The 27102-nt window shown below is 40.9% G+C and overlaps 1 protein-coding gene across 2 annotated transcripts in view; it reads right to left on the bottom strand.

Moving 5' to 3' along the window:
* The window catches only part of grid1a (glutamate receptor, ionotropic, delta 1a), a 244506-nt gene that overhangs the window by 31413 nt on the left and 185991 nt on the right, over positions 1-27102 (bottom strand). For both annotated transcript variants that reach the window (XM_030442462.1, XM_030442463.1), the window contains exons 5-8: positions 16333-16386; positions 5702-5875; positions 2347-2508; positions 870-989 (exon numbers count right to left, since the gene is read on the bottom strand). In XM_030442462.1, coding sequence (XP_030298322.1) covers positions 870-989; positions 2347-2508; positions 5702-5875; positions 16333-16386 — 510 coding nt within the window. The remainder of the gene's footprint in view (positions 1-869; positions 990-2346; positions 2509-5701; positions 5876-16332; positions 16387-27102) is intronic.

Below are 27102 nucleotides of genomic sequence, written 5' to 3'. Positions count from 1 at the left end.
GTTCTCAGGGGTCAGAGTACAGCTGATTTTCAGCCCTACCAGTAGGATAATTGAATTCCCTGACACCTGAAAATGGAGAAGAAGAATAAAACACAGCAGAGCTTTGGTTCCTGAGGATTAAGACTGAGATCCAGTGGTCTATAAAAATAGGCAGTTGGAAGCCATTCTATACAGTACTTGTTTCCCTATGAGGCATTCCAATGGACCTCAGGATTCCGCGTTGAAGTGGCTGAAGTGGAATCCCGCAGGTTTTTTCTACCTAAATCAGCCACACTTGTATGTACTGGAGATAATAAGTATTAGAGAGGAAATGAAACCTGCAGGACACCAGTCCTCGAGGACTGAAATTGAGTATCTAAACTTGAGAGGTCGCAGGGGGGCCTTGAGAAAATGAGAAAAAGTTTAACTTCACTTTTTATTTCTCTCTCTCACGCAGTAAGTGGTCGCATTGAGACAACGTCTAAGAAAAGCTATTTTCATCAGCGGTTTCACAGTACCTGCTGTTTCCTCAACACCTACAGAATGGACGGTTATGTAAGTCTGAGCAAAATCGCATCCTCCAACAAAAAGAGTCTAAAACAAAGTTTATGCGTAAGTTCTCTTTGATGAGTCTGTGGTGATACCGGAACACTGGCACAGCTGATTAACATTGTGAAATGAGAGTTTGGGATCCATGCTGCGGCGGTACATGACACTGAAGCATGGCACAGCTACATGGTTATTTCTGACATACAGAAAGGAGGAAAAATAACCCACTTGAACTGAATCTGTGAGCCACCGAAGAAAGCACAGACTAAATAAAATGCTTCCCGCGCGGTTTCCTTTAAAAGACAAGTAGACAATATATTTAGAAAACATTCTGAGCTGACCCGTTTCACATCTTTCCCAAACGTCTCGCTGTAGCTGGTTCCAAGAATCTCAAATTGTACGTGGGAATTGGAGCCTTCAGCGCGGAAGTCCATGAGTCCTGTGAGGCCGCTAATCCGTCCCTGTAATAACAACAACAAGCAGTTCATGTATGAGATGCCACAACACAGGAGCACTGAGCGTGATATTTCTGTTCTGTAAGTGTAGCCATTGGAAAGTAGCCTACAGGCATTAATCAGTATGTACAGCTCCTTCACAACATCTCTGTCTTCTTCACAGTTGGGTAAAATGACATGTTTGCCATGATTTATTTAACTTTCCACTAATGAGTATGTATTAAAGCATGCTTTACACAAAAATAAATTTAAACCAATAACACTAAGCTGAACCTTTGTATGGCATTTTTCAAAACTGTGAAATTTTACTGTCTAGGATAAGTTTCCACTGTTGTTTTCCATTAATCAAACCATATAATTTATGCTATTTGTCCCTTTAATCATACTCTCAAACTCTGTGTCTTTTAAACACGCCTGTAAGTACCACTATGAGGTTGTCAAAGAAAAGTTTGATTGGAGAAATGGTGTTTTGGTTAGCGAGATAAAATGACCTTTAATGAAAGTACAAACTATAACAGGAAACGAACGAATGAAGCCAAGTTTACAGACGGGTTTGAATAAAAAAAAACAACACAACGATATCATGAGAACAGCACCTTTTTGTTATTCATTCATGCCCCGCTTGGTCATATAATGTCACACTTGAGATTAAACCAGCGCGACTCTCGGCAACAATGAAAAAAATTCCATTATCAGATTGAAATGGATAAAATCAAGCCACTTTCCGGGATATGCGGCTAAATTTCAATGAGAGAACTGTGGATGGGGCTTCACATGCATAAAAGAGATCAAAGCCACAAATCCACGCTGAAACCAAACCGGGGATCACATTTAATAAGAAGCTTCCTTCCTATTATAAAAATAGCTGTAATTGAATCTGATGGGAGTTTCCAGCGGGCCGTTCAACAGACGTTCCTGAGGATTGTTTCATCTGCTCAAACCACCTTTACACTTGCTAATGCTTTTATTAGATCCCTGGATGTGCATTGCAACTATTCATGTTACCATCTATGATAGAATTTTACAGTAGATATCGTTCAGCATTTTGCTAACATTTATATATTAAGGCCCTTTTAAGTCCTTAAAAGATGCTTGTTAACATTAACAAGACTATTATGTTGGCAAATATGTTTATTATTAGATTATGAGACATTTATTAGCACTTGTTAACACTTTATAGTCTAATTAAGAACTTCAATGAAAGACTTATTGGTTTCTTATGTTTGTTTGAATTTCTATTTCTCTTTATTATTTAGAATTCTGCTCTTATCAACAGTTGAATATGCTTTTTTCAGCTGCAGGCTTCGAAAGTGAGAGCAATGCCTTTTTACGTTTAATATATTGTAACTTTGAACACAAATACCTTCTGGATGGTGTCGAGCATTGACCACCCTCCGTTCCACGGCTTGGTGGACTTCCTCATGCAGTTCAGGCTCGCCATGCTGTGCCACTTCCTGTCCTCCAGCTTCCTATAGAACGCGTTGGCCAGCATCAAAACGCTGTCGTACAGGTAGAGGTTGGACACCTGTTGGGGGGGAACAAGCAATCTTAATGGATGTGTCGTAGGATTTCGTTGTTGCTGTTCATGCTGTACAACATAGGACAAACAGTTTTTATAAAAGGCATCAAGAGATCTCACACAGCGCCATTGTGAATCCTTGTGAATGAAGCTGTGACACATAGCACTTGTCTTTCAGTCTGGTGATATCCTCAGTGGGGGAACTCGTCTCCTCGCTTTGACAAAGAGAACAGAAAGGACAACTGGTGAGCAGTTTTTCCTTCTGTCTGATGATGTCATGGCTGCCGTCTGGTGTGGAGATGAGGACCGAGCAGCTACCTCGCTCTGGCTCTGACACATTTTTACACTTTCTGCAGGAGGCGCAATATGTCCAATAGAACACTGGCAAAAGGTAATGATGATAGAGTGCAGCGGTGTCATCTGAAATAAAGAGAAAGTCCTCAAACAAAAAACATTTCTGGTTCATTCCAGTCCAACTGTGTTCCCCCAAATGCACTGCAGCCTGTCAGGAATCATGTTTGCCTCCTGTCTTGGCGTGACAGTGGATGTGATAGGTCCTCTGGGTCAAGTCGAGTCACATCCTTCCACAGCAGAGGATCCATGGAAGCAATAGTAGTTGCCACTCCAGGCGTTCAGTCCATGACACCTTCAGACTTCAGTCCAAGCCTCTTAGTGGTAAGACATCATATAAGTCAAACTCACTCGCCTCAAGGTCACTCAGTCATAAGCAGAGTAGCTTGGGACGTCTGAGGTTGGACCAAAGCTGACGGGCTGTAAAAAGGGATTAGTACAGAAAAGCAGTGATCTCCCGCAGTGTTTAACTATTCTGATGAATGCTTAAACTGCCATTACCCGATATTTAACCCTCTTTCATGTGAATTATTGAGAACTGTCGGTGCACACACCACATGGTTTTGCCATCTGTCCGGAGTATGGATGAAAAAGAAAATGAACATTTCAATAGCGCCAAGGGGAGCGCAGCCATTTGACTCCAGATGGATTGGGCTAAGGAAAAGTCAAAGAGGTGTAAGAAGGCGCTCTTACGGATTTAATATTTAAGAATTCTACATCGAAATGTTTAAGAACGACTAGACATTTTAAATACATTTTGTTGAGTGGTGGTCTTACATTATCCCAAATGTTTCCTAGACTGTTCAAATACAGAGAAATCCACACGCTTACTCACGGTAATGTTGAGCTTTATTTGGTCATTAAAGTCAGCGAATGAGACTAAACACAACATGAAAAAAACGTTTTATCCTTTCACCCCACTCCTCACTTTAATGTTGCTTGTGTAGTGAAGTACATTTACTCTCCTGACGTAACTCGGGGTGTTTACTCCTCCAGAAGGTCTGGTTCTGTACCCAATTCTTTCCTTCAGAGCTGACCGGCTCTAAGCAGGTGAGGAGCGCCGATGCCCCCCTATCCTCCACACACCATTCAGCATGTATTTTGATTGGGTGACCCCTAGTGTAACAATATGTGTGGCAGGGTGAGCAAGGTTACTCTGAAGACCCAACGAAGAACATGACCTTGCGTGGGATGGATAACAAAACATTGATGCTGCTGACGGGCGAATCTTATTTTATTGCCCCCCCGTTGCCATGGTGAGTTTACCTAAGGCTGAGCACCTGGCTGACAAATCCTTAATACAAATCACAGATAGCGTATCTGTATTTGGGCATACTGTACTTTACACACAATGGAAGCCTTTGTTAAGCTTGTGTTATCTCAGTCGTTTATCACCAAATACTCTATTGTTTCTGGCGGCATACAAGTTGGATATGTTCACAATTTAAATCAATTCGCTTTAATCTACTTTAAAAACAATATTCCATTCTGTTCTGCCAGTTATTCCCCATTCACGTTGAGCTAAAGTCATTTATATGCATAGACATTCATGTCCTTCATTATTACCTTATCTAGGGAGCTTAATCTATATTCAGTTGCATACATAATCAGTTAATATTTATCTTCATGTGGCACTTGGCAGATGCTTCTCCATACTGCCCCTCACCATGGCTGCGTGCATTTGCTGTACTCGCTACTTAAACTGTAAAAAAAAAAAAAAAAAAAAAAGTGTATAATCAAGCAGGAATCATGTTCATAACCCTGTGCAGCACATGGTTACTGTACCGAGGGAAAAAAAAAGGCCACAGCACGCTTGTTTTATGGTTCTGTTCTCTAGTCGATAACAAGTGACCCTCCTGTTTGCTGCTGTAGAAAAGTGGATGAAACATGCTGGTTTGTTCCTAAAGCACAAAGTTCCCCCCCATAAATACTCGCAGCAAAAGGGATAAAAAAAACTAGAAAGAAAAAAACACAACCTTGCCACCAGTCAAATACTCAGTGCAGCCTCATCCATCATATCATTTCCATGATGTGCATTCACCATGCTCAAGGCTCAGAGTCTCCTCTGAAAGTAGCTGACAGTGAGTTGGAACATACTGAACAGTTGCATGGACAGTTTGGAGCTCGGTTTGAGAATGTTCTTTGGATGTTTGACGATTGTAATCCGTTGAGACCGACTGAATTAAAACTGACCACAGCCACTGTTTTCGGTTAATGAGGAAGCTTCCGACCTTTATTGGCCCCTTTCAGGCCTACAGAGGGCGACCATTCGAAGATCTGATCCCTCACTGTGAAACAAACCTTACCTGCATGCTTTCGTCTCGTCTCTGCACTCACAGCTCGTCGCATTGTGTCAAGAATATAAACTAATAATCATTGGGTCTTTTAATGTTTTATTGCTCAGTACATGATGAGCTCACCCCGATAGATGATTGTAAAATCTGTTATATTTTGTGCTTTTTGAGGCAGATCTTATTTGTAGAGCCAGGGATGAAAGACAGACAGAGTTTGTTGTTTGAAATGTAATGTAAAATATGTAAGAAGTTCTGTTTGTATCTGACAAACGCTTCCCCGCTATGAATTTCTTTTCTGTGTCAATTTTTTTATTTTTTTTTCAAGAATTGTAAGAATTATTCAGAGGTTTGTTTTTTTCATCATACAAATACTCGCTGAAATGAAAACTATCCAGCTTATGTATCCATTGATCGCCCATCACCATGATATCTCTAGCGCATCGAGTCCCTCTATTCAGTCCGTCAAAATAGTCCTTTAGATCGGATAATCGCGAGCCGTGGTGGACTTACACAATCCGATATTTTCAGCGGGGGAGTCTTTAAGTGGTGTTTACCTCCAGGGACTGCAGATAGCCTTCCTGCGGGTCGCAGAGCAGGGAGGAGATGCGATGATTGTTCCTCATGCAGCGAACGTTGGTGTCTCTCCACAAAGGGAAGATCTGACGGATGATGGTCATCCGCCCCAGAGAGCTGTGAACCAGTTCCATGATGTCCGCGTCACTCACCTCCTGAGGAAGAAGACGACAAGAGGGGGGTTTAGTTTGTCGAGCATTTCCAAGCATAGCGGCGTTTGTTTTATCATCCTGTGAATTTTTTTTTTTTTGCATAGTGAGACATCACGACAAGAAGACATGACTTGCAGTTTCTGTGTGGAGATTTTGGATAAGAAACAAAACCTCAGAGGGGGTTTGCGTGGGATGTGCCCGCTTCTTAAGCAATTAAAATATCAGATGATACATTGGGGGGCCACAGGATAATTAGATCGGAGACGAGGAGGGAAGTGATGATAGCTCCGACAAGGAAAATGGATAAAAACTGACAAAGGGTTTCAGTTTGAAATTTTGAGCATTTTTTTTTTTTTTCTTCACATTTCTGTTGCTATTCAAAGTACACTAGTACTGATCAACCAAATCTTGCCCTTCTGTCAAATGTATTTAATGCTTTTAAGTCCATGATTTTAAGTTAAAGACACAGACAAGACACAATTTAACCAGATGTGAGAGAATTCCTCAGCTCGGGGACATCCGCATTAAGCTGACAAATCAATGGTCATTTCAAGTATATCCTTCAGAATGATAGCGCAGGTGACCCTTGAACCTCCTCTGAGGGGGCGGGCGTGTGGGGGAGTCTACATGTTTGGAGCGTCGGATCAATATTCATGAGACATCGAGCTGCCTGCAGGTCTCCAGAGCTCCACAGTGGTCAATGCCGAGGCAGATGGCAAGTCTCTTGGGAAACGTTGGGTTCATATACTATCTGACAATAAAGCTGTGAGGTCACATTCGGGGTCAAAACTTAAGCAGCTCTAGGTTGATATAATCCTTGACCACACATGCCTGGATCTGTGCCTCCTATCTGTTTTTTTCTAATCAGACATTTTGATCTCTCCCTTTTGCATCGACCTCTCCGTGGTTACTGCTCGGCTCTGTCCTCCCTCAGTGCTAATATCTCTCGGCTTCTGTTGGTTTGTGCTGCACTCCTCTCCTCGCGTCCTGCTGCAGTTTTCAAGCCCTTGTAATCTCGCCATTATTCTTTCTTTGTCTTTCTTTTGGGACATTTTTAAAATTATTTTTCTTTATTTTAGATTTCAGTCAATTTTGCATTTGTCTGCAGAACTATAATATTCTGAAGCATTATGTTTTGTCATTTGATCATGAAGTGTTTATATAATTCATTGTTAACTCCGCCAATGTTTTTAACGGTGTCCGTTTGTTGATTTGTCAGTGCGATTACACAACAACTACAGGACGTATTTACACAAAATTGTTTCGGAGGACGGGTCTCAGCCCAGAATAGACCTTATTAACTTTTTGGTGAGGATCCAGGTAAAGGGACAGATCCAGGACTTTTTTTCTCACATTTTCTGTAACTTTGCCAGCTTGGATGTTTTTCAACAATTCTATTTATTTCTCATGGAATAATAAATGGATCTTGATATAAAAGGAAGGTAAATTTAAGTGGCTGATCTATGAGTGAGTACAATGTTATGTGGATCCAAATAAGAATGTGGATCTAGTGGATTTACATATGTTTTACTTGATTGCAGATTAGACTTGATTAAATTAAATGAAGTGGGCTGTCTGGCCAATGTTTATGTTGATGGCAAACTTGTAACTGTATATCTGGAGGTTTTTCTATCGGCCTTTTCTTGGGTGAGTTGTAGGAAGTTAATCAGGTTTCTTTATTCTGGGAAAACTATAACCAGTGAGGTTTTGCTTTTATCTTTCAGATGCTTCCCTCTGACTGACTGCGTAAAGGTATATTCTCCCATGTATTGTAAACCATATCTTTAATCTTCAACCAATCAATGCTTCTGTTCGTTTATCATACATGCACAGAGAGCTAGAAAGACAAGCCTCATGCAACATGTCTAAAACAGGCTTCTTTTCATTTAGAATTCCTTTTTTCATATCCCATATCTGATACGTATTTCATTTCAATGCAAAAGCGACTGATTTGATCACGCGTTTCCCCTGATCTTTTCATCTGTGCACAGCGTGAGCAAAAACAGTCCTGAGGTGTTTCTATCTCAACCACTCTCACCCTCTCTTTTTCTGACTCTCTCCACAGTCAGTCAGGTGGAAAGTATGAATATTCATGAGTCGCCGTGACACATTAATCAGATGAATTATGCCGCACGGTTCATGGAGCCGAACCCTCACGTCCAAACTAATAACTTCCAGTGCCACCCGGTCCGAGTGTTCTGTCACCATCACGGGTGACATTTGTGTCATAAACTGACCCGGAGGTGGCACTGACCAATGGGACATGGCTGACAAAAGCTGCCCCCTTTAACCTCTGTTTGAAGAGAAAGTACAGATCATTAAGTTACAATTTTGGACACCTCTGTGTCATATTTCACTTGTAGAATACGCACAAAAAAAAAAAATTAGCCATGAATACACAAAGAATACGAAAGACTGATTCATAAACGACTCCATCGGTCACCCCAGTGACTTTTAGGAGCACCAGAGAACATGTCTGCTTGTGTGGACATATGAATATAACAGCACAGAAAAATGATCACACAATCAGTTCAGGTGTTAAACTCCTTGGAGGTAGCCCACTTAATTCTCCTGAAAAAGTTAATACGCCGCGGCAATGTTTCAATGACAGCCGACGAGCAAAATACATTAATCAAATCAAGTTCGGACAGATAGGCTAAATTATCCTCTTTGTGCCGCTCAGTCAATGTTATTAATCTTTTGCCAGAAATAAATAAAAAAATTACCGGTAATCATGACAGCGATTTAATTAGAAGTTAAGGTGCTTTGTGCAGCTGCAGGCCACCAAATTGAAAAGCACTGCGATGGGAGTCGGAGAGGAGGAACAGGGCTCAGTGGGTGCAACACTCATTTAGGTTGGTATCGCCCATAAAACACATACATGTATTTCAAACATTGTTTAAATTGAGAAAAGTTTATTACTGAGGCAAGATTATTTCATTATTTAGTCATCTGGTGATAGAACTGGATGATTGATGTCCTTTTTGTCCTTTTGCAGTGGAAAAAAAAAAAATCGAAATTCAAACATCACAATCCTGAAATAACACAACTCGCGAGCCTTTGCTATTATGTGAGACTCTGACCTGTGTTATCTGAGTTGTTTTCAATACATCAACACCGATATTAAATTGGAGCTTTCCTCTTACACCTCAGACAATAGTCATGACAACTGTTTGTGTGAATTATGCAAAATTGGTGGGTTTCTTAGTCAAAGGTGCCGTGTCCTATTCAGGCAGCGCTGCCTTGTTGACAAGCTAATCTTTAAGTGAGGACAAATATATAATTTATGTGAAGAGCCACGTATACAATAACAACAATAAAACATAATGATATACTGTATTATACAATGTCACAGTTTATAGTTATAGTTATACTTAAGACAGTGAACTTTTTAAACACAAACAGGACATGAATAAATGGCGAGGTGTCAGAGCCGAAGGAGCAGTTAGGGGTTCGGTGCCTTGCTGAAGGGCACCTCGGCAGTGTTCACCTACAGTATATTATGAAAAAGGTCATGCACAGAGCACGGCAGAATTAACATGGGTAACAGGGTTTTATTTGTGCTTCGGGTTAGTAGCAAATCCCACACACCTTCATTAGCAGTGGCACTTTGTTTTATGACCGTTTAATCCTCAAATTGTCACGTTATGCTAATGATGATTAAGCTAGGTTCTTTTTTATTAGGCTTCATTAATAATGCACTCAAGCAGTGCCAGTCTAAACTGATTAGTAAAGTAAACTGACGGCAGCTGGTTTTGTGGTACCGCAGTAATTCTGCGGGAGATCGCAGTAGTTATCTCTTATTAACCATACAATCGTCTGACAGGTCACTTGTGAAGTGTGAACCTATGATTTTAACAGCTTTACAAGGCAGATGTGGATGAACAGAGGCTGGAAGGTGATTAACACTTTCCAAAAAGCAATGTGTAGTATGATGAAATGTGTTTTAGTCATGACAGCCTGTTTCCTGTAAATTATCAATCAAAGCAGCTGCATTCAGTCAGTCACATACTTTTCTTTACCGCATGTCAACCCTGTAAAAAAAAAGGAAACACTCTAGCCACTCACAGATCATGATTTCCTGAATGGGAAGGCTATTAAGTGAAACTTGAACCATAGGAAGGACCATTTGCGATAACATGTGGTCCGAGCAGGCGGAGTCTTGGCGTAATTTCATGCCAAATTGCACTGCAGCAACTGATCTGCCTCAACACAGCCCCGACTGAGCTCCGTGCAAGCCGGGTTTTATTCTGATTCAGATTCATCGGTTCAGCTAAAGTATAAATACATGGACTTTGACCTAGAAACAAATCAGGAGGACGGTGCTGATTGAAAGGCGTGTTTGTACTTCAGATCAGATTGTCATAATTGAATAAGGATATTTCAAAAGCGACATTAGATGGAATGACACGTAAATAATGACATTAATTAATGAATGCTCTCATTTTACCGTGTGAGCCATCCAATCACGCGTCTCACGAGGATGGCGCAGAGTTAGATGAGTCGCCGTTTTCTATTGCTATGATTCGACTTACATTTCAGCGTGTAGGTGCAGAAGCTCTTAAATGAAACGATACACGCTGTGAGTGATTTGGATAGCCCACTTAATAACCCCAATGATAAAAAATGACTATAACATTTAGATAAGGTGGTCGGTGAAGGGAATCGCCTGTCCGGGGTCCTTTTAGATTTATGACCACGATGGCGGATGTCTCCTGTGGTCACCGTTTGTGGGTTACTACATCATTTTTGACATCTGATTTGGCTTTCTGCATGAATGCTCATCGTGGTTAATGGTACAAAGGATCATATCAGCAGAGCCCAGTGTTTTGATAAATGCAATGTTACACGGTACTTTGGATACGCAATAAGCTAATTGGAAAACGTAATATTTCTTTATCTCGTAAGTGGCCTTCTCCGGTAATCCACCTTCCTGAACCACGGTCTGCCGTGGCGAGGGGGGGGAGTGGGTCTTGCATCAGTAGAATGGGTTTCCATCTCAGTTACTTGATGGGCAGTTACCTAAGACATCAGTCATATCACGACTGTCCTCCTCGACTCTGTCTGTCACAGCAGGCACAGCCACCTAATCCATCAAACATTCTGGAGGTGTCACCGTCCCGCCTTTGAAGGGGGAAAAAAACAACAACAAATCCTCACAGAATGCGCGATCCATCTGAGTCCACCAGACAGTGTCAGAGGCAGACAACCTTCTGTGTGCGAGCAGCTGCAGCTCTCTGGTTTAGTGGGTGGTTTAGGGAGACACACGGCTGCCCGTCACCCGCCGCGCCCTCCTGCTCGCACCGAGTCCTGCCGCATTTCGTACGCTGCAATTTTCAAAAGCTCTTCTCCTTTGTTCCTTTAAGATTATGTTGGTCGTTTGTGGGCTGGATAAGTTTCGCGCCCCGAGGCCTCGTGACATGCGTGCCGCTCAAACCCACGCCTTTGGTTTTAAAATGCATCCGCGTCGTTCTCCAACTCAGTGTTTGCCAGTTAAGAAAAGTTTGTTGAAAGGAAAGTTCTGTGTTTTTTACACTGATGCACTGATTTGACACGACTGTGGCTGAAAACGTTTTCTGTGGCTCTGAGAGGAACTTTGTCGACTAAAGGAAGGTCTAAGAAAATTTATGGGTGACATTATGAGAAATGTGTCTGTTCGTTTTAGACTTCCTTCCATTCTATGCGTATCAAATCTCTGCTGCAACAGCTTTGATGATTCTTTTTTTTATATGTTGCGTTTAAGCATGGGCGTAGATTTACCTATACTGACTCACAGACGCAACAAGTAGGTGGTGGCAGTAAACTCCCTCAAGAGGAACGGTGCCATAAAACTGAAAGGAGAAAAAAATCAAACCATGAAAAAGCCCGAAAAAGGAAAACGAGGAGGAAGTCCAATTTTCCTCTCCAAAAAGTCTAAAAACCATCGAAGTTATTTTCAGACGTGTTGCTTGTTCATTTGTGGACAAAAAGTTTTTTGCATCCATGTTTTCAGTCAGCTTGAAAAACATAGCTGAGAACTCTAAAAAAGTCAATCCAAGGCCCAGACATTTGGGATATATATTCTGAAGGTGCAGAAAGTTTTGAACATGTGCGGAGATCTCTCTGAAACACACACAAGCTATTGAAGTCCAGGGGTTCATAGACAAATTATTGATTTATCCTCGACATGAATGGGTGCCACCACTAAAGAGAAAACTCCCCAAAAGAAGACGGAGAAGAAGACACTAACAGCTTTACAACATTATATTTCATCCTGTTTTCCTTTCCCTTAAAGAAGACATTTCCCACCGTGAATTGGTGCATTGTTATTCACCAAAATGTTGGAAATGAAGTCTGAAACTACAATTTTCCTTGGGAAAGACCCCCAGAGCCCCACCCAGTTTTAAGTGGGCCTCCCAGTGTTGAAATGAACCTCGCCCTTGCTTGTGAACTTTAGGTAACTCTGAAACTAATTTGCGTGGGTACATCTGCGTGTGATCAACAACCATTCATTGAATCTTCACGTTACTGAAAGTAATATTGTAACTGTACTGTGATGCAAGTGCAATGCTTATGAAACCCCTGAGTGAAAAGGCTGACACATCTCCACATAGCATCTATTAAATCCTTGTTTATCTGTAAGTCTGTTACGCCTCATTGTTTTTGGACTTGTGATCACGCTCACTCATCATCATTTTCCCTCTCCATCCATCTCTCTGTGCTCTTATCACATTTCCAGCTTGACAGCTACATTCATTGTGCCACATGTTGCAGCTAGAGGCACATTAGCATAAACCGCTTGTCGCGAGACCCTGAATGAAATGCGGGGCCTGGGGAGGCGATGGGGTGGGCAGCCGACCTGGTTAAAATGAATGTCACAACTCAGTCATGACCAGGCAGCCGAGGACCCGGGACCCGGAGTCCACAGAGACCACCGCCACGTACAAGAACAAAAAGGTAAGATGGAAAAGCTTTTATTTCCCTGCAGGATTTTGTGATAGCGCCGGACTGCATCTGGTCAGGCTAACGGGATTTCAATGAGAGACGGAAACTCTACCTACTCTATCAAAGGTGAACAGTAAGGGGCGAGGGCCAAACTCACCAGCAGCCACTATGACAGGAGACTGATTTATAACTGTTGCAGTTCATACAAAAACTAATATATATATAGGAGATAAAGTACAAGATTGCTTTTTATTTAGATCCTCTAATAAGAGTTAGTCAATAAGTAATAATGCTCCTATAAGTCCATGTTTATTAACATTGATAAGACTATATAACACAACAATGTTTTTGTTATATATTATATTATAATAAACTTGTTAACAATTTATATATACACATTTTTTTGATTAACACATATTGTACTGTATTGTTTATGATAGCATTTGCAGTACAAACATATTCGTTGTGTTTATCCAAGTTACCCTATCATGATTTCATCCTTGTGCTATTTTACAAAAGTCAACAAAAAAAAATCTTCTTTAAAAGAAAAACTGTTAATTCCATTATAAAGAATCTATTAACCTTAATAAGGCATTGCTCTCGCTTTAGATCCATAAGCTTAGTCATATTGATAACTACATTCTGAACTATGTTTTAATCTTGATGACAGCTGCGAAATAGCTTAGTGAAGGTCTAACAAGGGCATACAGTATATGGTTAATTAAATTCAATAAATGCTTGTAATAATCATAATAGAAACTCATAAGGCTTTTATTGGTGTTCTCAGTCTAGAAACTGTTAGGGTTAGGGGTGCCTTTTAAGTTCTGATAATTGTATTATAATCCAATAATAAAGAGTCTTATTATGTTAATTTGTATCTTAAAAGGGCTGCTGAGGGCCTTAGTACCTTTCAAATAACACTTTTAATCCTTAACGTAGACATGTGCTGGCAACAGACAGCCTTTTTACTTTGAATTATCATTGTGAAGTAAATACAGATTGTTTAGTGTATCTGGCTGTAGAAAAACGACACCATCCACAAATAGATTGGTTCCCTATTAACCTCTCTTTGACGGTGCCATTCGCTCTGCCAACGCGCTGGATTTTTCAAGGAAAGATTACCATCTGATGGCTTCACTGCACATAATCCCACTATAACCGTAGAGGCTACTCTACACTGAACACAAGGGGGAGAGCGATAGAAACCAAGGTAAAACGAGAGTGAACAGACTGGCGTTCGCTCGATGAAGAGCGCAATGATTCAAAGATGTGTCAGAGCCTGTTCCCCTGCTGATTTGCGACTTATATTACCAGCAGGACTTGAGGCGGTTCAACTGGGTTTCTGGTTCATATTGGTACTGGGTAGTTCTTTTCTTTGGACATTCGCCAAGCGGTTAGCGCTAGTCTTGGCACGGACGCTGTCTTCGTGACTGCAGCATCAACAGTAATACCACTGGCTAAACTTCAGAGTGATGGTTGAAAGGTCTTCTATTGCCGCTTTAATATAAAGATATCATGATAATCACCGTCTGTCCTCTAATGAATTAAACAAACATCATGCCGTCAGTTATGTTGGGAGAAATCAGATCCCAGGCTTATGTAAACAAATTAGCTTTGTACCTTCTCTTAAATCCCCAGTCCCTTTAGAGGTAAGCAACAGCAGTGAATAAATCATTTGCAACCAGATCGATGCCTGTATTCAATTTACATGCCGACTCTTGCTGTTAGTCAAATGTATATGAACTGAAAAAGGCCCTAAGAGAATAATCGGATTTAAGTGAAAGGTAAGAGTTTTCATGTTATTTTTCCCCGCACATGAAAGGACCTCTGGAGGCCGGCGTCTTGATAAAAATGGGTCGGGATGAGTAGTAATTGAATTTTTTTTTTTTGTTAGCCTTTTCAACAGGTCTGTGTTATTCCCATTTCAAGGTGATTGCCAGTTTCATGGGTGGTTTATCTCAGGTGATGAAATGAAAGGCAGGGAAAGAGACAGACGGTAGAGTAGAATAAACAAAAAATTACAGAAGAAAAAAAACAAACAACAAAGTTCTCTTTTCGCTGTATTTAAAAAGAGAGCGAGAGCAGAAAAGGAAGAGAGGGGAAAATGAAAAATATGTATTGAGAGAGAGAGAGATGGTGGGGGAGATATTTCACAGCTCATATACACAACCATTTGCATTCCTCCTCTTTAAATTTGTACCAAAGACAGATAACTGTACATGAAGCCACATCACATCAACCATTAAGGGAGTGCCACAGAAATTAACATGCCATTAGTTCATAGTTTGCCAGAATATGAAGCAATTAAAGCTAATGTCTTGGTGGAGGTCGGTGGTAATTGACTGAAAGGCGTGCGTGAGTCTGTGGGTGAATACAGCTCCAAATTAAGCGTTACATTCCCAATCTCACCGTCTTGCTCGGGACTACGAAAGCAAAATAAAATGACTTAAGCTGTCAGGTATGGTGAAAAAAAGTTTTAAAGAACTCAAGGTCTCGTTGGTGAATCAATGCTTCAGTTATGTGTCTGCTTAAATGCACAGGGAGAAATGATTTCAAACACAGAAGGTAGTTATTTCATAAAAGCTCATTATACTCTGGAATGAGGTAATTTAGGCTGCCAGATAGCAGAAGGTTTTCAACACAGTGAGCCTCATTAACTTTTGTAAATCAATATTCGAGCTGAAACGCACTGTGAATTTCTAACTAAAGCATAAATGACAGCTATTTTGTTTTTTGTTGGTGTGTGTTTTCAACTTCAGTATCCTTGAGGAGATAATTCTGCTTTTGCCCCAACACTCCAGTATCTGGAATATTTATATGAGCGCTGCTTCAACAACATCTGGGGTACATACATTAATCATACTCTCCGGACTAAAGATCAATATGTGCCATGTTTTAGATGTTAAGCACGGGTTAGGATGAGGCGAAGAGGTGACATTTCAATGAAATACACGGACATTGATGTATGTGTGTGTTTGAGAGCTTCCATTAGCCGCGGCGATGCTTATATTCCAGGTAAATCAACTGGGGAACAGCCTTTTATCTAACGTCTATCACCCCCTGCTTTTAGTACGGGCCCAATCTTATGAGTCCTCCCTTATCTCCAAATCACTTTGAATCAATGGAAACGCTTGCGCCGAGGCACTAAAGCTGAGGACAGCGTCCACTGTTCTGTATTCACAAAGTGCGCCTGAGTTTTGTGCTGTTACAGCCACTTTAGAAAGACCATTTAGGTCAATGTCAGACACACACACACTGGCACAGAGAAGGAAAAGATGCACAAACATCAACAGTTCAAAGGAGGGCAATTATATCTTATCAAATAAAGGCCCAGTCCCTCGGGCAGCCGAGATGAAATAAAAACAAATGATGTGCTGCTAATCTAAATGAATACCAGCAGCGGAGTGACAGTGCTATAGGTTTCTGCATTTGTGTGTGCCTTGGCAGCAAACAAGACTCTGTGTTGACAGAGGCAAACTGATACTAAGGTCTAAATTCACTCAGGTGCATATTACTGTGTTTGTGTATGACCTCACCTCATTGGCATAGACCCAGTGGCTGTCCTTGGATGCCAGGTTGGTTTCCACAGCCTGTAGTGATAAATAAAAAGAGAGGAGAGAAAAATAAATGAGAACACTTAAAGAACAATGTGTTTAATACAAAGAGATCGTACAACTGCCAGTCACTTCTCTAGAGCTTAAATTGTACATCAAGTGTCCGATATGTAAGGGGAGAGAACAACAACACGAGATGCATCAAAATCACGCCGCCTGGAACATATTGGTCAAACCAGCCATTATAAATAATGCAGTGAGCAGACCTGCTATATGCAAGCTGAATGTTGTGACACTGGATGTGAGGATACAGGCTGGAGTACAGATGTGCACATTATGCAGACTGCTACAGGCTTGACTTCATTAGTAGGGATGAACAATTAATCAAAATATTATCAAAACTGCAATATCGCCGAGTGCAACATCCAAATCGCAGATGCTGCCATTTTTTTTTTTTTTTTTTTTTGTTAAAGGTAAAATATGTGTAAAACAGCATTAAAATGAAGTACTGTAGTGCCGGAGAGATGTCAAATCTACAAATCTCCAGATGGAAGAAAATGTGTTTGTTTGGTTCAAATGTCACATTGACTTTTCAGAGAAAATGAAAATTGTGATGCAAAAATTCCCTGTCAAATAAAGGGTATTAAATTCTGTACCACATCACGCAGCACTTTTTCATTAGTCGTGCTCATTCCCACATTACTTTACAAAATACATTCTGAAAGCAAAATGGACAACTTGGAGCCCACAGGAGCAGGCGCAAGTTTTAGGTATAAATCCGTCAAATTCTGTCTCAGCAGAGGGTCAAATCTGAAGAGAAATAAATTACCAAAGGCTTGACCAAACACTGACAAATGAGGTGTGAAATGAGGAGTCAAAGCTCAGTACAGACCTTTTTTTACAACTAGCCCACAGTTTCTGCTATCACAGCTGCCAAAATGTGATACTTTAAATACATCTAATGGAATCGCCATTGCTTCGTATTCAATTTGGAACTGTGCTTATTTACTGAGAGGACGTTCTGTAGTGAGAGTGCACAACCTTTTCTTTGCAGTTCCACTGTTTGCATACGCTGATTAACTGGTCATTACTGCAGCAACACTTGCAGTGCATAGGACAAAGTTACTGTGAAAATAATGCATGATGATGATGAAACGCGTTGGTCTGAAAATACCACCTTCTACCGTTTATCCTCATGCGTCAGTGTTGCAGAAGTTTTGACCTCCTCAGAGTGTTTCCCATCTCCAGAGATCCCTCCTCTGCTTGAGTTTTAGATGTTCAGTAGCAGAAAATGTATTTAGACACCGGCTACTTTGTGAGAGCTTATGTTTTAAATGGAGTTGAATACAAGGTTGCACCTCGCAAAATGTCCGTTTCTTTCATTCCTGTTGCTCAGCTGTCACAGAAACCCTATCTGAGGTCTTTGTGAGGCGAAGACATGGCAAACAAAATCTCCTTATTCCAGGTTTCTCCAGCCCTATTACGGAAAAAGGTTTTTCTCATATGCATGACATTCTTGAAATCAGGTCACAGCAGTAATCTGGTTACTGAAGTGCATCTAAATGCGCTGGATGACCTAAAACCTTCTCAGCACAGGTGAAAAGAAAAACCCAGTTGAAATTACCGCAAACCGTCCATCTCATTATGGACTTCCTCCACCTGTCACAGGAATGCACACGTTTGGCATCTGTCATGCTAAACATCTCAATGCATGCTCTCTCCTGTAAATTGCTATCATTAGTGTCTAAATGAATCGGTTTCACACAAGGCCATGAAGACTGATCTCTCAGCATATAATCAACGGAACCCTGCTGCATTTTTACTCCACAACACTGTGCTCATCAATAATAGCCGGTGCACAGCGCAGCCCCGAAAGCTGCCAATCGATCTTCTAACCTTGGAAGAGGCATGATTTGATTTTAATGCTCTTCTCGCCCCAGATTGGGCTCATCAAACTGCAAGACAAACATACCAGTGCAAGAGCAATATTTACCTCCATGGTTGAACTGTCACGTCTCGTATTTCCAAAAAAAAATCAAGAGTGGGGCAATATGCCTTCAAAAAATACCATGAAATTCAGACGGATAGTTCAACATTATCACTGGATGCTGTGGAAAAAAAACAAAAAACAGGCAGAAGCCGGAGTTCTGCTGCGACCTCCTGTAGATTTATGTAAGAGAGCAAGAATGTGTGTCGTGGGAGCTACTAAGAGCTTAGATCAGTGCTTCTGATCTGTTTAAAGGTTTGGTTTTGTGTTTGACACCAAGATTTATGAGAAACATTTATGTTGCACAGAGAAAATAGTTAATCTTAATAGTGTATGGTGGGCATGTTGGTTATTGCTGGAACCGTTGCAGTTGAATGAAGTCACATTCGGAATCAAGACATTCGAGATCAGTGTACGAATCCAATCGCTAAGGAAACTGATACTTTCGTCTATTAAAAGATAACTCAAGATTGGTGTACAGGGCAGCACTTTTACATTTAAACTACCAGTATCCACTATACAAAGTGATCGTATACCTGCTATATACATTCAGCAACTACAATGACATTCAATAGAGCGACTACCTTAACGAAGGTCCAACAGTCCCCTTTAATTCAATCAAGCCTGATCCAATATCGCGCACAATAGCACTGTATCACTTTCACTAATAAAGAGTATGATTCACTAAAAGTATGAATTTGGACTCTGGACTGCATTTAAAACCAGCTCAAGGTGAGTTAAATAGAATTGGAGAACATTGAAGGCACACTGCAGGACTTTCAAGGTTTGTATGACTGAACAAGATGAGCAATAGATAACTGTGTCGTCTGCATAAAGATGTGAAGCAGCATTTGATTAATTACCACAAAGAGGTATACTGTAATAGAAAAAGGACAAATTAAATATAGGATTCACTAGACAGCATTGTTCTGATTATCCCATCCTGATTTTTTTCACGCAGTTTTCCCAGAGAAATCAACGAAAATGGTGGAATTTTAAAGTTAATCGGAAAAAACAATCCTGGATCCGTCCCTTTATTCTAATTTTACACAAAAAGCTTTGGAGTCTAAGTTTCTTAGAAATCTGTTCAGGAGTTTTTGTGTAATCCTGCTGACCAACCAACCAGCCAACCAACAAATGGACATGGGTGAAAAAATAACCTCCTTGGTGGAAGTAATCACATCAATCAGCCACAACATTGAAAGGACTAACTGGTGAAGTCAGTAACATTGATCATCTTGTTACAATGCAATGTCCCTCTGGGATATTTTGGGTCCTGGCATTTATCCGGATGCCACTTGAGACACACCACCCAGACGTGCCTGAACAAGTTTGGTCCGTGGAGGCCTCGCTGTGGATTAGACTTGGCTCTGACTCCTTGAAGCATGGACACAGGACCTCTGGGGTATCCCGTGGTGTCTGACTTCAGGGTATTGACTGTGAATCCTTTGAGTCCCTAGGTTTGCAAGTTGGGTTGTTCAAGGATCAGACTTGTTCCAGAACATATGCTTGTTCACATAATTGCCAGGACCCAAGGTTTCCCCTCAGAACATTGCTTTGTAAAGAGATTCTCAATGTTCTTTACTTCACCTGTTAGTCCTTTCAATGCCGAGGCTAATCAGTGAATTTACATTCACACTGCCGGTTCTGGAGATAACATTCTTATTCATGTAATGTAGGAATTTATCGGACTGCATGTGGCATTTAAAATGCGATAAATGTGAAAAGACAGGATATATTTTACTACTGTGTTGTACAACCTACAGGTGCAACATAACACTTGAGGGCTTGTGTGTGTGTGTGTGTGTGTGTTTGTGGTATGTTTGAAAGAAAGCAAGATTCAGAGAAAAATGAAGCGTATAGTCCTTAAGGTACAGCTGTAGGGACCACTTAAGGTAAACGGTAAACAGAAGCACATAGATTGGATTAAGCACATAGTGTGTGTGTGTGTGTGAGTGAGAGAGTGTGTGTGTGTGTGTGTGTGTGTGTGTGTGGGGGGGGGGGGGGGGGGGGGGGGGGGGGGGGGGGAAGAGAGAAACTAAAATGAACATTTCTTAATAATTGTATTATAAAGACACCAAGTTAATGCAATGTTTGAGGTTTACTTTGTCAGCAGTAGTGTTCTTCAGGTGTCATGTAGAAAAAAGTCTTTATTTGGGCAGATTTTTCCTTTATAAGGATATTCCACCTCGGCAGCTGAGCATTCCCTGAAAAACCCGATAAGACTGTTTGCTTTTTCAAGATATATAAGAGATATCATGACACATCCCTTTGTCGGACAAATAAAGCTCGTGAAGCTCGCCCCAGGCACAACATCTCCGCGTTAAACTCAAAAGATCATTAGTGGGTTCCTGTAGTCTGCATGTTGGCAAATATCAGCAAAATCCTTTCATGTGTGAGTAATCCATTAATTCAAATTGCGATAATGTCTCTCCAGTCTGAAATCAAATCTGACAGTGAGAACTATTGTCTGCCTTGAAGAATAACCTTGACATTTAAGAGAGACGACAGCTCCTTCAGCTGCATTCATTGTTCCAGACAAAATCTGTCAGATGCCATGATGGTAAAAAAAACAAAGTAAAGTACTGTAGTGTGGGTTAGCTAATGTGTACCAGCTGTGATGCAACGCTTTGTTGAAGCCGTAGGCACAACAAAACTCGCTGCTTGAGAGGTTCAGCCCCAGTTCACAGCTCAACTGAGCGCTGACAACTTAAGACACTTTCAAAATAAAGCCTTATTAAGCTAAATGATGTCTGGGAGCTGCTAGTTAACCTCGTGGCTGAATGGATGTAAGAAACACAATGTGTAATATGTTGATATGTTTGAGAGCTGCTATAACTGACAGAAAGTTCGGCAGAATTTATATGTCATCTCCGTGAGGTCTTTCGCTGCTAGTCGTCGTCGCCATTTTGTCCTCGTCAATTGATGAGCGATAGATAACTGTGTCATCTACATAAAAAGGTGAAGCAGCGTTTGATTAATTATCACAAAGAAGAATACTTTAAAAGACAGAAAATGGATAGATTGATACTCATTGATCACTAAAAATGTACAGTATATCAATTTCACATATTGGTTCCTGATAATCCATCTCGACCCTGGAAAAAACATCAGTTGATCCCTATAACAAAACACTAAAGGGCTATTTACACAACAATGGTTTTGACATAAAACGGTAAAGATTTGTTGCTTTATAAAAAGCCAAGGGTATACTTTTTCAGCAAAACGTGTCATAAATCAACATGGCTTCTTATGTATCATCTCTAATTATGAGTGAGAATTATGAGCTCACGGTTCAGATACAACTTCATTCAAAATGAAGGTCTGAAAGGGTCCTCGATGCTGAGATCTCTGAAATAACACAAAACATACTACGTTGCTCATTAGGATTCAACACTTGTAGCTCTCTGATACAAAAACCCCTGTGTCTCTGCACAATTCTTTCATTATTTGCCTCATCAGCCCTTTCCTAATCGCATATGGTCCTATTTGATTTGAACTAAGCAAGGGGTTTTCCCCTTTCCCCTTCAATTTTATCACACCAAAGCTTTAAAATCCATTAGAGACCTTTAATGTTATCGGCAGCTAGGCAGAGTCATTTTGGCTTTGTGTGTTTTTTGCTTTCTTTCCATTCACTTCAACAGATGATGTAACCGCGAAACTCTGGAGCAATGCAGTTTATTCAGGAGAAGGAGGCGTAGACAAGAGCCTGGAGTGACATCTGAGGAATATTCCACACTGTTGATACAGCCAGACCCTGGCAACAGTAAGATCTCCAATCAGAGAGGCAAAATACCTCAGGCGTGTTCTTATACAGTAGCGATGCCACAAAGGCAGCCAGAGAATGCCAGCTCCAATTTAAAAGCGTGACAGCTGTAACGGGAGAGGAATTGCGGTTAGAAGGATGTGAAAAATAGGTGGGGGGAGGATTGGGCAAGCCGCAGACGACAGAGGATGAATCTCCTGAATGTCACTCAATGCAACTATTTGTTGCCGTGTGAAATCGCATTGCGAATGTTTGAAATCACAGCCAATGTGGCTCGTACACTCAGTTGCCAGTTTATTAGGTACACCGAGCGGGAAATTAAATCAGGCTCATGCAACAGTCCTGCAACAATCTCATCTCTCATGAAGGTTGACTCAATTTGATCATTTTGGAGGATTTTGATTGTGGCGCTGTTTATCTGTTTGTTCGATTATTGTTCACACCATTTTTTTATCAATAATAGCAGGTTACATAAAAGAGAAACATCTCTTTGAATCCATCTTTTGTACTAATCTGCAGCTCTTATTATTAGCAAAAAGCAATTGTGAACAAGCTTAATTAATCAATTAGTGAATAAAGCTGCAGTGTGACACTTCTAGTTAAGCCAATTTGTACTTGAACTGCTAATTAAGATTATTTACGATAATTACAGTCGCTGTTCATGTATAAAACTTGGTGCTTTAGGATGTGTTGAGCAACAAAAGAAAATATACATATTGCCTATAGACACGCGCACCCGTATATGAATGTTTTTTTGTGTAATGATCACAGTGTTCCCATTTGCTCACTTTATAGCGTATGGATCTTGCAAGTGAGGCAAATCCCCACCCTGCAGCTTACAGTTTGGATAATGATCTAAATGCCATGTGTCCTCGAAACAAGTGTTTACAGAATCAGCATGTGGAAAGAATAAGGATCCTTCTCTCGCTGCTGGAAAAAATAAACACGCTCATTTGTTCACTCAGTGTTCTTCATGGAATTACGCTCAATTTATATGCGAAAAAGGCACATTTGATGCTTAATGCTTTTATTGCCTTAAATAAACAGAGACGTGCGAGATTCGCTCATTCCAAACGGATCATTGGTTTTATTTGATCACTTAATCTCATGAAGTACATCTACCTTCCCATTAGTCTTGAGTATAACTACAATCCAGAGGTGTAAAGAGTGATCCATCTCTCCGAATCAGTGGGCTCTCACTGCCATTGCGTCAAATACCGCAGCCTGGTCAGTGGCCCAACGCTTCAAGGTTAGACACTGTAGGTAGCATCACATCTTGAATCGCCCCTCTAGTGCAGTAGTACACTGTAAAGAGCGACAAAGTCAGAGGAAAGGGGTGGCTGGAGTGGTCGGATGGGTCATTCACAGGAGCCTGGAGACTCGACGTCCTAAACAAAGTCAAGATTATATGAAACGTAAGTAAGCGACTGTATGCAAGTGACGTAACAGATGCTCCGTAGGCGACGCACCGTAATTTAGTTTGAGTCAGGTGCACAGACATCAGAGGCTTCTGTTGGTTTGAAGTGGGTGCCTTTCACACAGTTTTGGTCTTTGGCCAAAATCTGGAGAAGGGTGGAGAGTGAGAGGGTTTTGGTAGCTGTCACACCTTCCGCGCTCTGTCGGTGTGAGGATCTCACAAAGAAGCCAGGAAGGAGTAATGAGGTCTGTCATAAAAGATTCACGATAATCCCTCTGAACCCAGCCTCGTCGCCGTTGCTGTGGAAACACACCTTCAGACCACTTAATCTGCTCCGTAGACACAGAATTCAACACAAAGGTGGCAACTACCCTCACTTCAGACTGGTATACCGACAGAGAAACAGCCATACTTTACTTTTTAACATGCCCGTTCAAACCGTATGAGGTAGTTTAGAGTTTTCACTCCCACTTTACTTTCACCACTCAAGGTTATATATATTTAATCAAAACTAGAGTAAAACTAGGTGTGAAAACCATTTCTGTTAAATCAAATGCAGCACAGGCGCAGCTTGTAAGGATGACGACTGGTACTGAAATATCAACCCAATGAGATTTTTGAATAATAATACAAAAAATAATCTTTACCTAACGAGTAAGTGGGCAAAGGAAAATATAAGAACAGGAAGAACAGTCTGATGAGCTAGAAAAAGACACTTTACTGTGATATAGCCTTTAACACCTATCACAGTATGACAATGTCCAATGTCAAGGATAGCATAACAATATAATATTGATGTGGTCTGAATCTATTTAGACTACGAAAACTACATTAAACGTGTAAAACAATGATAATATGAAATTAGCAAAGCCATTATAGAAACCAACAGAAATTTAACTAAAAAAATCATAACTATCAGCAATAAATGATTCATCCTCTAAAGATATTTTATCCTCTGATAAAACCAAGATAAAATTCAGTCTGGGTACTGATCTGCAGTCCTTGTGATAATCCAACACCTGAACAAATCGCTTCTGACCTTCCACTGTCAGTATTCAGGACCAGGTGGCCCTCCCAAGAAGATGGCACACGTGTGTCACATTAAAAACAAATCACGACTCCCATCTGCCTCGGCGCTAAGGCTGCTACCTTCTCTCTGCATGTAGTTAGCTTCCAACAGGCTTACGTTTTAGCCATGAGTGGAATAGCTAATGTCCCCACTAGGAGACTCACCAGAGGGCACATTAGCCTCGGACTAAAATTAGAGGAACCTAAGCACTGTGCCCGTAGCTGCAGTGCAGCAGTTTTTGTGTGAATAAAAAAGGTACAAAAAAAGTCAATTTGACCTACTTTGTTTGCAATATAGTTATAATATTCAAAGACCTGATTTATGTTAAAAAATGTAAACATAACCTTTGCTTTGCCTAGCTGGCTGGATTAGAAAATAAAAAACAAACAAACATAATAATTGCTGTGAAAACACAAATTTTAGTAGCAGGTGAACTATTTGGCTTTAACATCGGTAATGTGGTCATCTTCAGTACAGGTATGTGTTGGCCATTCCCTGTGTAGTATTCTCTCTGTGGGCTGCTGCATATGTTGAGAGCTGAAATGTTGCGAGGGGGATTTCTGAGAGTCACTTACAGGATTAAAACTAGGTGTGACATTTTATGAATACCGTATCAGGCAGAAGAGCCTCCTGAGTGCAGGCATTCAGTGGGGCCGTAAGGGGCCGGGGTTTTATGACATTTGCTATTCTCAAACCGTGCAATGGATTTCATCCACCGCACCTATAAGGACTTTAACTGGTGATGAGGAGGGTATGTTAATAAATGAACCTGAACTGGATCCACTCACATCCATCTGTTGATATTTTACTGAAAATTCCTTTCTTCTTCCTTGCCAACCATTTCTATAGAACACATTAAGCAGCAAAAGTGGCAATGTATGCATTTCAAAATATTAATCTCAAACTCAGGTTTGAGACAAGGTTGAGACAGGGAGCGCAGCTGTGGCTGGGCAAGCTAAAGAGACAATGGAGAGAGGCAGCAGCGTTAGCAAGAGCAAAGCAGTGATCAGAGAATTAAAATGTTATCTTCTAATTGTGCTCCTGCTGTTTTGTTCAAAAGCACAAATAAACCGCTGCACGACTCCTCCAGGTTTTGGGGGATTACAGCCCAAATGCTTGCTCTTGCCACGATCAAACAGACACAGGGAGACAGACGCAGACCTGCAGCTTTTTAAGAAAGGACAGAAGGGAGGGACCAGACTGTGATCTAACCTGGTCGCTACGAGTACCGACCTCACACCCTGCTGGGTGCAACACACCGCAGTTCAAAGGCTGACGCCCAGATATGTTCCGAACACAGCAAAATACTAAGAAAATGGAGCAGAGGGAAAAGTCTTTGCAGACACAGACACCACCTAAAAGTTTACTCTTAGATTACTTTCATATGAGTTAATACATCAGGTTCTTTTTAAGGAAAATCTTGCATAGTCTCACCTTGAAGCTGCTTTTTAAATGTGATCTACGCCACAAAACTTTTAACAGACCAGGTATAACCATTCTGTATTCTATTTAAAAGAGAGAGCAATCCAACAAGTGCAATTGTGAGCAAGCTTTGTTTTGAACAGAGAGAGTTTGTAGGGAAATGAAAACTTAGTTAACATTTTAACAAGACACCCCAGCACACTTCATAAACGATACATCTTAGTAGAAGACGAATTACTTTGCAGTACTGCGGGCTGCCCTTGGGGAGGCACCGAACATAAAGTAAACCCCCCACACCTGGGGGAAATTTATGTTGTGGGTCTTTGATGATATTTGCAATTGAATTTTTATTGCACAGCTGATGGATGCAATAAACCAGGGTAATTAACAGAGAGGAAACTGATTACCTCACAGAAAGTTATTTTGTTCATCTGTGAACTACAGTCACAGCACAAGGACAAGCAGATATATAGGTGATAGCGTTTAAACCGGGGCGGGGGATTTATGTTGCAGCCGGAACAGCGCACACGGACTGAAGTGCCAAAAACATGACAGATGCATCAAGTGACGACTGGAAACCTGGAGTATGATTAGCCATCGTGAAGACCATCAGCAGCCCCCAGTAGTTAAAGGGGACACTAATCATCAGCTGAGCTGTTGTGACTCTTCAACAGTTCAGTGTATCCAAAGAAACCATGCAGCCACAGTAGATGGGACAGTGTGAGGGCAGATTGTCCACTAATTAATGATGGCGGACAGGGGTTGTTCTCTTGGACTTAAAACAAAATAACAAATGTAAAAAGCTAAAGTTGGTCACCAGATATACTTGGCTGTTGATCTACATGGGCCCAAGTAAAATACATGTGTGGGAAAGTTTGGTGGCTTGTTAAATAAACTAATTATAAAAACTTTTAGATTGAGCCTTTGGCAGTAAATGGACTTTTCCAGTCTACTGACCCCTAAAAGCGCTTTACAACACTTGTCAGATTCACCCATTCATACACTGATGGCAGAGGTGCCAAATGCTCATCAGGAGCAATTTGGGGTTTAGTATCTTGCTCAAGGACACTTCGACCTGCACCTATGGGGAG

This window comes from Sparus aurata, chromosome 15 (assembly GCF_900880675.1).
Source record: "Sparus aurata chromosome 15, fSpaAur1.1, whole genome shotgun sequence".
NCBI lineage: Eukaryota > Metazoa > Chordata > Actinopteri > Spariformes > Sparidae > Sparus > Sparus aurata.
This window is presented reverse-complemented; position numbering and strand designations above follow the sequence as displayed.